The sequence below is a fragment of the Mauremys reevesii genome, linkage group 4 (genome assembly GCF_016161935.1).
Source record: "Mauremys reevesii isolate NIE-2019 linkage group 4, ASM1616193v1, whole genome shotgun sequence".
NCBI classification, from domain to species: Eukaryota; Metazoa; Chordata; order Testudines; family Geoemydidae; genus Mauremys; species Mauremys reevesii.
This window is the reverse complement of record NC_052626.1, coordinates 60,929,382-60,941,457: the sequence shown is the minus strand read 5'-3', so window position 1 is coordinate 60,941,457 and position 12,076 is coordinate 60,929,382. Positions and strand designations below refer to the sequence as shown.

Below are 12,076 nucleotides of genomic sequence, written 5' to 3'. Positions count from 1 at the left end.
CAGGTGGGCCTATTAACCACCTGGGCTATACCTAGGAGTCTCAGCCAAGGAACAAGAACTAATTAGAGATGAGGCTCAGCTGGAGAGGAATGGGAGGGGGCCTGTATAAAGCCCAGTAGCTGAGAGAAGGGGGATGGGGGGTTGCAGTCAGTGTTAGGAGGGCAAGGTAGGCAGTAGCCCAGGGATACAGCAGTAAGGTTCAGAACTGTGCAGTCCTTGACTGTTTGTTGTAGGGTCCCTAGGCTGGAACCCAGTGTAGGGGGGTGCTGGGTTTCCCTTCTAGCCCCTGGGCAGTGGTGCTGTTAAGGCATAGTGAGAGGAAGGATCGCCTGGGATAGCAGGTCCCAAGATACCCTGGAAAGGGAGGACTACAGTGACCTGGCCGGAGGGCCAAGCCATGAAGTGGGAGCAGCTAAGTCTCAAGCAAGTGAGACAGGGAGAGTGAGCAACCACAGGAGGGACATTGGACTGGGAGAGCTCATCCCCAGATGTTTGCCAGCAGAAGGTGCTCCGGTGGTGACTAGTGACACCCTGCTAACTGCACTTTTTTTTGTTGTGTGACCCATTAGCATCCCCACAGTCATTCTTTAGCAGCCCACTTCTCCCTTCTCCCAATTTTTAAAGCTCCTTTGTGCTTATTTTCACACTGCTCACTACAGTGGGCAGTTCTCACCTCATACCTTTGAAAGAAGTGTTGGCCATTTTATTTAGACTGGGCCAAAACTCACTCTCTCACACACACTCTCGGGGGAAATCTAATAAACTTGCTTCCCGTGTCTGGCAAACTTTAACCTTAAATAGAAATCTCTTCTCTCCTTTGACCCTCCTCCCCTCACTTTTCTGTATCTCTCTCTCTCTCTCCTTCCTTTCCTATCTCGCCAACTATTCTATTTTTCCTATACTCTCTCCCCCACCCAACCACATTTCTCCTCTTCTCACCTGGGTGCCATCTGTCTCCTATTCAGAATCAGCCATCCACTCTGGTAATGCAGGACCTGTTGAACATAGCCAGGGACATTGCTTGTGGCTGCAAATATCTGGAGGAGAACCACTTCATCCACAGGTGAGATGGGGCAGTCCGGACCAGTGTGAAGGTTGCTTGAACTCCACAGGGCTTGTACAAAGCCTATGGCTTTCCCTTTGCAAGGGACTATGCAGACATGTTTTTCAGTTTGGATCGATGTGGTTTTACGTTCCCCAAGACAGACTGAGTAAGATCTCAAGGAGAAGCTCAATTGAACCCCTAGGCTTTCGACAGGTTTCACTGCAAAAAAACGTGGATACAGGAATTTCCCATGTTTCTGAAGCAAAAACCATAAGCAGGTTGAGATTGGACTTATTTGACTTGAAAAGTGGTCTGAAGTTAGCGCTTGGTTTAAAGCCAAAAGCAGGCAGGACTCCTTGTATAGCCCTAGGTTATCATTAAGATAACCTATTGCAGCGTCTTCACAAGTGACTGCCTAAGTGAACTGTCAATCAAGAATATAACTAATGACTAGGAAGGTCTTCGGGGGTTAGCTAATCCCTGAACACAGCACAACTAATGACGCCACTTTAATAGCAAATATTATAGAGGTTTTCATGTTATAAACATGACAAAATGGTGTGAACTCTGCTGCTTTGCATACAGTGCTAAAGCACATTATGAATAAAGATTTTCAGAGGCAAAAATGGGAGTTAGGTGCCCAAATCCTTTTGATTTCCAATGGGAATTAGGCTCTTTGCTGCCCTTCATACTTCTAAAAATGTCCCCCTTGGCTGTGTATACTTCAGCAGTTCATCTACTGCAGGGGTAGGCAACCTATGGCACGCATGCCGAAGGCAGCACGTGAGCTGATTTTCAGTGGCACTCCTACTGCCCAGGTCCTGGCAGCTCTGCGTTTTAATTTAATTTTAAATGAAGCTTCTTAAACATTTTAAAAACCTTATTTACTTTACATACAACAATAGTTTAGTTATATATTATAGACTTAGAGAAAGAGACCTTCTAAAAACGTTAAAATGTATTACTGGCATGCGAAACCTTTAATTAGAGTGAATAAATAAAGATTCAGCTCACCACTTCTGAAAGGTTGCTGACCCCTGATCTACTGGATATCTGTATCGCATACACACTTGAGGTTCTTCCTGCTTTCCACTAGATGGTAGCATTACCCTACCCAAATGTGCATGAGACTAAGGAGTAGCTTATTTCTCCCTCTTCTGACCTCACTGTAATTGACTTGTTGATTGTTTTAGAGTAGCATCAGCACAGAATAACCTTTGATGTTAGATCCATTGACTAGGGGAGCAGGGAGATTCAGGGTAAAGCAAAGCAGGACATGTGCAGTATGGCCCAGTGGGTAGGATGCTGAACAGGGAGGAAGGATATGTCTGCACTGCAATCACAGGTGGGACTGAGGCACATGTAGTCATACCCAAGCTCGCTTTGATCTAGCTAGCTCAGATAGCAACATCAATAAAGCGGCAACAGCCTGGGCGGCAGCACAAACTGTACATACCCTGGGGCCCAGGTTGGTTTGCACTCAAGCAGCTAACCGATGCTGCCACCCACGCTGCCATGGTTTCACTGCAAGTCAGTTCACCTCTTTGTGCCTCAATTTCCTCATCTGCAAAATCAGGATCATGAGATTTGCCACCCTACAATCTGTGGATGAAGTGCTAGAGAAGAGCTAACAGTTGCTACAAGTAGCTTCTAAAAATTCCCAGTTGACTGGCAGCATCTCTCAGTTTCAACTGAGAGCTGGTTGCAATTCATGGAATTCCCAGTCATAGCACCTTTCTGAATTCACCTGTCACTGCCACCGCTCTAAAGGCCATCAGGTGCCCAGCTCATGTCAGTGGAAGGAGCAGAGACCCACACCCAGGAGGAGGTTTCAGATGGGATTGTACTCAGGATAGCTAGCCTGTCCCACTGCCCATGCAGCCAGAGCTACACTGCTCTTTTTCAGCACTCTAGCTCAATCAAAGCTAGCATGAGTATATCTACCCGAGCTAAAAATTACACCTCCAGCATAGACATGCCCATGGTGTGTGTGCTACACACTAACAGGGTGTAGCTTGTAGGTATGCCAGGAAGGGGAGGCGAGGCAGGCAGAGCAGAGTATCCACACCCAGGTAGAAGCACACGTACACACACACATCCCCTTTCTGCAGAGCAAACAGGCTTAACCGCTATACCCCTAGGCAAGAGTGGGAGCGACTAGAAGAAAAGGGGAAATGAGGCAGGCAACAACCTGAGCAGGGAACTGTGAGGCTGGTGTTTGCTTTCCTCATGCTTAGCATTATAGGTGGGAATGTGCGCTTGTGGTTAGGGCAGTGGAGGAGATAGGATGCTGGGGTTCTGTTGTCAGTTCTGCCACTGATTCAACATGTGGCCTCAGTCAAGTCACTTCTCTGTGCCTCAGTTTACCCCCTCTGTAAACTGAATGTAATAAAGGATCTTGTAAAGGTTAACAAATACAAAGCACTCTAAAATCCTCAGATGAATGTTGCTATAAAGGGATTATTATTTACTTAAGCACAATACAACATATGGAAATTCTAATAGTATCTTCTCAATGTAAACATTTCTAAAAAGGATGTTAGCAACTCAGGACTGGACTGGCTTGCCAGCTTACTGACACAAGGCAAAATTGTGATTGTGTGGGGGAGTGAAGGGATGTAAAGCCCCAACCCTAACCCCTTGCACAGCTGTCGGGGAAGGGAGCACCTGGTCCGAGAGCCCAAGCAGGCAGAAAGAAGCAGGGAGTGTGTGGATCCAGGACTGTGCTGCCCTCTCTCACCCCTCTTTCCCATACTAGGCAGTAGAGTGATTAGTTGTGAAGGGCGGTGAATGTTATGCCTGGTAATCATCCAACACAGCATATGCTACCTCCTGCACAAAGCAGGAGCTGCAGAAGAATTCTAACTCGGGGCGGAGGGGGGTTGTGAGTCACTTCCTTTCTGCAGCTCCTCCTGGGCTGATACACGTATGTGGCACCCCTTACTCAGCATAGTCCATACAGTGAGACAAAGGAAGTGCTCATCAGATGCTGAATTACATGCGAGAGGCTGAGGAGTTTCATAGCTGTCTTATAAACTGTTTCTCAGTCTCTTCCACGTCAGAAAGTCTCCACAGTGGGGTGTTCACCATCTCTATGATGACTCAGATCTTTGCTCTGAGCCTTGTTTTCAGACTGGCCCTCAGGGAGAACTCCCCAGACTGCTTTGCTTCCAAGTGGCGCATATGGTAGAATCCAGGACTCCCTCTGGATCGGACCTGGCATAGGATTTGTGAAGGACTTTTTTCTGTATCTTGATTTCTTCATTGCCCTCAAGGATTTTCTCCTCAAAGCTGCTACACTCAAATTCTTTTGGCTTTCTGCCCTCAGTAAAGGCAGGCAGTTGAGCAGCCTGCAGGAACCCAGCTCACATGGGGGCAAGGTCCAGACCGAGCTCATTGAGCAGGTCACATGGAAATTCTCTCCATTGAGACCAGGCCAGAACCAGTGTCATGGAGTATGGGGCAATTTATTTTTTCAAACCCTCTCCCCTCCCCCAGACATTCCCACAGCTTTCAAAGCAAGCCATGAAACATTCCAATTCCTGTGAATTCTCAGATACCAATGGGCAAGTTGTCTCCAGTGGCTCCAGCTCACTCTTCATTAGGTGCGATTGGTCCCCACTTAGCCCAGACACAGCAGCAGGGAGTGCGCGGGTGAAGAAATTCAGATCCTGCTCTCCAAGAGATGGACCAGCCTCTAGGTGTCCCATGGGATGTCATGAAGTGGCTGCTGCTTTCCTTAGGGAGGCATGCAGGATTCATGCCTGCAGACTGTCCTTCCAGGCTGCTTGGTAATACACTGACCCATGCACAGGATCCCTGCTCTCAGGTGTTTGGCCCAGGGACTGGTGAAGGATATTGGTCACAACCAGCTCTTAAAGGGACAGCGCAAAGTCTTAAAACCTCTCAGGAGAGACTCCCACTCTAAAGGAAAGGAGGAAATTGCTAAGGCTGAGGCTTTGAATGAGATACCTCAGACTCTCAACTAAGCTTTGCAGAGTTTGAATGGGGGCTCTAGCTTCACAAATGCTTATTAGAAAATAAAACACTAAAACCAAAGAAACAGGCAAAGCTGAAGAGCTGTGTAATCCTTCCTCACCTGCTTTGAGGCTGTGATTAAGCTGGAATGGGAATTCCCTAGCAAGACCTACTTGTACCTAAGAACAAAAAAGGTCTTCCTTACTCTGCCTAAGCTTAAGCCTGCTGTGTCCTCTATAGTGAAGTGTATAGTCATACCAATTGAGGGAGACAGGACAATATGATCTTCACTCAGACTAAAATTGGATACAGCAGCCGCAGCCTGGGGAGTATTGGCTGCAGCCTCTTATTGCGCAGGTCTATACACTCCTGGGATGCCCTTGTGAGCATGTGTGCGCACACACACACACCCCAAGTCCTCCATAAATCAATTTAAATTACATTTCCCATGTAGCTTTTTCAGGCCTGATGCTTCACCTGACTCTGATTTGCTGTACATTCAAAATTTCCAAAGACAGGTCCTGGGGGCAAGTATGACTCCAACTGAAGAAACTGGAACTGCGAGCTAACATCTGGTGTCCTTCCAAATATTTTGTTGATGCACTCTTTAGGGAGCACAGAGACAAAAGAGTCACTGAGGCTGTATGCCAGGGACTAGTCCCTCCCTCCTTCCAGTGGGAGACTATTCAAGCTCCCTTATCTCAGTCAGTGTTCTCTTTGAAGCCATTGTCCCTCCAGGTTCCAGCATAGAGATTTATGCAGCAGGAAGAGGTCATTGCTACCTGTCTTAAGAGTTGGAAGAATCAGGCTGGGATTCTCTGGAAAAACCATCCAACCCCAAACATTTCTTTTGTTTTTGGGTGTTCCAAGAGATTTCTCTCTCTCTGTGGGCCATCATATGGGAGTTAACCTGCTCAGAAAATGAGTGCTTGAGAACATCAGGGAAGAATATTCAGTAGAACTCACTCCTTATCCCAGGAACAAGTTTATCCTTTTCACAAAGTATATTAAAAGAAACCAGCAAAGTCCCTTCATAGCATCAGAAGATGAAGGGCACAATAGTCCAGCTCTTACGCACTGAAATGATAGAACCAGTTCAGTGGCAGGAGAGATAGTTTGGAAGGGACACAAGATTCTTTGTGGTACAGAGAAACAATGGCATGCAGCCCATTTTAGATCTCAGGTCTCTCAATAAGTCCATAAGGAGATCAATATTCCAGGCAGAAATATTGAAATTCATAATTACAGCATTATTTCCTAAAACTTCAGAATATGAAAATAAATCTCATGGAGATCTATTGAAGATATGATCAGAGAGAGTCACCCAGGGGATAATGCATCTTGTTGTAGCAGAAGCTACAGTAACAATATAGAGTACTTCCATTTGGACTCATAAATTCTACCTGGGTATTCACGAATTCCATATCATCCATCCCTTCAAGTGAAAGGGATACATGTCTGCTCTGGTCTGGCCAACATTCTCATTAGATTATACAGGGCCCAGAAGACACAGCTAAAAGCCTTCAGAAACATGTCTTTGTGCGAACAAGTGGAAGGGCCAGTTACAGCTCTCACAAAATTTCAGCATCTAAGTTATCATCCAAGACTATCTTTATTTCAGAAGAATATATTGTCTGATTTGCCAAACATTAGCACGTCTAAGATAAAATTGCTGACTCAGCTCCTGTGCTACTTGGTCTCATGTGGATAACCAGTCCTATTCTTGCTTCATTTCCAGACAGCAATTGCAGCAAATATGAAGAACTTGGTCCAGATCCAGTACTAGCATCACTTGGTGAATTTATTGTTAATATTATTTAACAGCTATCTGCTCATAGTTTCCAGGGAAGCTGGTCTTAACTACAGATTCCGAACACCATGACAGTGGAACATATCTGGACTCCTATATGACTTGCGGGGTAGGGAGGTACATAGACCAAGTAGGAGACATGCGGTACAACCTGCCTCATGTTATGGACACCAAGATCACTCCTTTTCCAACAGACGGGTTTTTTTAAGTGTGTATATAACTGCTAAGAAGGCAGAAAACCTTCAGCACTGCTTAGAGAGGTAGCCTTGTTCATGTCCTGGACAGATGCTCTCACTCTGTTCTTTAGGGTTCTATAGCAAGAAGGAGAGTCAGGGTCAACTGGCTCAGCAAGGCACACTTAGAACTAAGGGAATGCAGTCTAGATCAGCTAGCTTTTTGGTGCATCTCTGGCCAGATTGGAAGCCTATTGATGAACTTCTTTGCACCCAAATCCAGTTGGAGAACCAAAAGAGGAGAGGAGGAGACACTTGAAAGCAGAGGCTGTTGATCCTCTTGTGACAGGTTAGACCCCCCGTTCTGGGATGCGACCTGATGTGGTGGGGTTCAGCTGAGCCTCCCCTGCTCAATCAGCGTGGGCTCCTTCTCCCTGCTTTGCTGAATTAGGCTCTCCAGCCTCTTGCAGCGCGCGCACACACACACATACACACACAGCGCTAGGGCCACAGCCCACTGCAGACACAGACAGAAGTCAGCTCTGTATGAGAGGGCTCCCCAGCACTCACATGCCTACCCCTTTTGGGAGACAAACTGGAATGGGTTACCTAGGGAGGTGGTGGAATCTCCATCCTTAGAGGTTTTTAAGACCTGGCTTGACAAAGCCCTGGCTGGAATGATTTAGTTGGTGTTGGTCCTGCTTTGAGCAGGGGGTTGGACTATATGACCTGCCAAGGTCTCTTCCAACCCTAATCTTCTGTGATTCTAAACCCAGACTACTACTGTTTTGCATTGTATAGAAATATCTGTACAGCTCAAGTTCATAAAATTCTCCCTCTTACTCAGTGTGAAGAGAGGTGTGCATGACTTCTTGCCCCCCAGCTAGAAATTGCATAAACTGGGTTTAATAATAAACAAAACAAATTTTATTAACTATAAAAGGCAGATTGTAAGTGGGTCAAGGGATAGCAAACAGAACAAAGCAGATTACTAAGCAAATGAAACAATGCGTGCAAACTAAGCTTGACACACTAGATAGATAGGATACAAATTAGCAAATTCTCACCCTGAGTGATAAACAGGCTGGCAGATTCTTAAGGCACAGGTTGCCTTGGCTTTCCCAGGTTTTCATATACAGGCTAAAGATCTTAGCCTGGGACCACAGTTCAGTCTTTGTTCCTCAGGTGTTTTCAGTAGTGTTGTTGTAGAGAGAGTAAGGACCCCTCCTGTTGTCATTGTCTCTCTTATGTCTTCCCCCCACTTGCTGGAAAGCTTTTTTGCTGTGACCTGGGTCAAACAGTTCCCATTGTGTAGAGCTATATCTGAGAGGTTTCTATTGCACACAGTTCCAAGGGTAATCCTTATGCTTGTGTGAATTTCTTCAATAAGCCACTAACATTGTTTGGCCTCATCCACCATAGCACATTTGAAATACAGAGATATGGTCAATATTCCCAGCTTCAGATACAAAAATGATACATGCATACAAATTGGATAAACATATTCAGTAAATCACAGCCTTTCCAATGATCAGGGGTGGCTCCAGGCACCAGCGCACCAAGCGCGTGCCTGGGTGGCAAGCCGGGGGGGGGGGGGGCGGCCTGACGGTCGCTGTGAGGGCGGCAGTCAGGCTGCCTTTGGCGGCATGCCTGCGGGAGGTCCGCCAGTCCTGTGGCTTCGGCAGCAATTCGGCAGCAGGTACGCCAAAGGCGCGGGACCGGTGAACTTCCCGCAGGCGCACCGCCGAAAGCCGCCTGCCTGCCTGCCGTGCTTGGGGCGGCAAAATACATAGAGCCGCCCCTGCCAATGATACCTTACGTGAGCCATCTTGCATAAAGTATATCTTAGTTATACCACATTTGTATCATAACTATATTTCCATGAAGAATATGGGGTGTAAAGTCACACCTCTTATCTCAGAAGTGGGCTTAAAGGCCCACTTTATACCTTTCCTCCCTCAGCCACTGAAAGTAAAGATAGTGAAGATTGTGAAGGAACAGGCCGCAATGATTATAAACCTCTTCTCATAATCTATCTCAGTTCTCAGACCTGATTCAGATATAGCTCAAACCTTCTCTCAAACTCAACTCAACTAATACACAAAACATAGCTTAAGAGGACCTATCCTGAACCAATATCCAGACCTGGCTAGCTCATCAGCTGGGAAGCTGCGAGGAAAGATCTATAATCACTCATTCTGAGAAGCTGATAAACACCCTCCTCGCATCTGAGAGGACATTCACAGAAGATGTCCGTGGGTAACTTGAGGTTTAGATGTTGGTGTTACAAGGGACACACATCAGGGCAAAGTCAGCTGAAGCAAAAGACAGTCTAATGTTTTTACGAGATGGTTTGACCACGGGGCTCCAGGCAGCACTTTTTGGAAAGGTCAGGCATGTTGCACTGTAAGAAATTCACGAGACTCTCCCATCACTGTCACACAACAGATTCCTGAAGACCACTCCTCTTATCAGTCCTCTAGCAATACACACATCCTGTCATAATCTGGATCTGTATGTAGGATCTACAGGTCCACATAAAACTACTTGTCAGCATCACAGTTGGTAGCTGTCTTCCTCGTCTCACTGAAACTGTCTTGTCTACTCACTACCTCCTTGTCCAAGGAACTGCAGAGGTTGGCATGCTCTCAGTTATACTTCAGTTACACGTTCCACCAAACATGGCAGTTCTGTGGACTCCCCAGGTCTCCATCTCCAAGGTCACCACAGTCTTCCTCATGTAATAGGAAATGATATTGTTGCCTTTTTGAATGAAACCAAGCACTCTAAGAATGTAGAAATGCATAAGTTAGATGTGAAGAGCGCCAACAGAGGAATAAAGATTTCTATAACAAAGGCATTCAAAGCCTCAGGTACAGCTCCTCTCATTACTATGCACGCTGTGAAAAGAGCAGCGATTGTGTGGGCAGAGAAATCACATATCTTATGAGAAGGGCTGAAAGGCTACTACAGGCTCTTCCAGCCACCTTTTCTCAAACACTCTAGACTTGATATCCCCACTTGTGCTGATGCAGCATTTGGTAGAGGAGTGTTTTGGAGCAGGGAGCCCCAGTAACCCTTAAATTCATTTTCAGTTCTACATGGGTAAATATTAATCCTCTCTTCCTCCTGCCCTAGGAATGATTTATGTCTTTCTATGGCCCACTGTGAAGGCTGTCTGACACAAAGGGGACTGAGAAAAGGGAAATTCTGTCTTACCACTGAATTTTCATTCTAGAACCCTCCAGGTCAGACAGTCTGACCCTCCCTTGGAGGACTGCATTATATCTAGGGTTTTATTCTGGCTGTTGCTTGCTTATTGAGTAGTTTGAAAGGGAAGAAGTGTTCCTCTGGGAAATCCTTACATTTTATGTCAAGGCTCTGCTGCAAAGAGTTTGAGTTGAATAGTACTTTTATACAGTTAGTATTTTTCAGTTTTGGGTGCTGTCTTTCTGGAGAGTTCTTTCAGAGGGGCCATCATAATCCCAGCCTCAGAACCAAAATTTGGTCTGCCTCCAGTCACCCTAGAATTGGGGAACACCTCACTGTGAAGACCATCTGACACAGAAGGTTCTAGAATGAAAATTCTCAGGTAATACAGAATTTTCCCTGTTAGTTATTTCTGCTTGATTTCTGCTTTTTATATATAGATATAGACACACACACATTTTTCAGGCAAATAACAGAACTTGCCTTAAAGTGCCCTTCTGCTCAAAAAAGTGACTATATAAAAGACACCTTCCCACTCAGCAGATCTGCCCCTGTGTGTAGTCAGAGTCCTATCTGCTGATTTTACTGACTAAAATAAGCTTAACATCTACAAGGGAACAGTATGGATCCTATTCCTTTGTGTACAGCATCAATAAAAGAATTGTGTACTAAGCTTCAATCTGTTACACCTATCTAAACCCACTGTACACAGGGGGATTGCACAAGTGTCACCGAGGTTATAATTTATCCTGGAACAATTTTGTTACTGTGGTGATGAGGTAAAAAGGAAAACCCCAGCTTGTTTTTCAGATGCAGGCGGAGTTTTCAAGGCTGGCGGTGAGAAGAAATATTTTACTTGCAAAGTACGCACATTTTTCTGGCCATCACCAAGACATAATTAAACACAGACACACCCCTCCCCCCATTTCATTATTTTTAACAAGGTGCTTTTCAGAGCACAATGGTACTTTAAAACAAACACAAACTCTCTAGCCTCACTCATGCATTCACCTCCTTCCTGTGTCACAAATTAAAGGCCCAGTCTTGCAAAGTTACTCTCAGATACAGCACTGTTAATTTAAATAGGACTAAGGACAGGTATAAGCCTAAGTGCAGGAGTTATGATTTGCTAGATCCAGCCCCAAGAAAATACAAACATCTTTCTGGGAAATACCAGTCAAATGGCATTTTGCATTAAACAAGACACCACTGAGAGTTATGGAGAAAGTGAAGGAGTCACAGGTCTGTCTTTAAAAAAATCAAAGAGGAAAGGAGGCCATGTTAGCAAATGGTTAAAGCAGAACTGGGTTCTGGCCTGACTCTAATACTGACTCTGTGTGAGCTCTGATTCAGTTTCCCACTTTATATAATGGAGATGGTGCTTACCCTTGTAAAATGCTTTGAGATTTTTGGATGAAAAACTTCATTTAGATGCTATGTAGTAATTACCATTAATAAGAATTATAACATACAAATCATTTTTAATAAATGAAGGCCTAATCCTACTAGGGATTAATTTTCAGTGTGGTCACTTGTGGGAGTACGGGTTACTCATGTAAGGCTCACCAGATCGGCTCCTATATATTTTTTTTAAACCTAAATATGTAAGGTGTAACAGGAATGGAACTGATATGTAATCATGTTATTAGTACTATAAACTGTGATGTAAGAATCTAAGAATATTGATATGCAACCTAGTTACTGAGAGAAACTGTGTAACTTACATTGGCGTTATAAGAATTTCTTGTGTGAATATATTGATTTAACTTAATAAAGTCTGTGGGAAGAGCAAACAGGGAAGACCATCTAGGTACACACTAGAAAGACAATGGGTTTCAGCTATTAGCATCTCCAACACAC

At 45.0% G+C, this 12,076-nt stretch overlaps 1 protein-coding gene across 1 annotated transcript in view; it reads left to right on the top strand.

The window, feature by feature from the left end:
- Positions 1-12,076, top strand: part of LTK (leukocyte receptor tyrosine kinase) — a 154,116-nt gene that overhangs the window by 128,549 nt on the left and 13,491 nt on the right. The window contains exon 23 of the mRNA XM_039534376.1: positions 966-1,063. Within this exon, the coding sequence (XP_039390310.1) occupies positions 966-1,063 (98 nt within the window). The remainder of the gene's footprint in view (positions 1-965; positions 1,064-12,076) is intronic.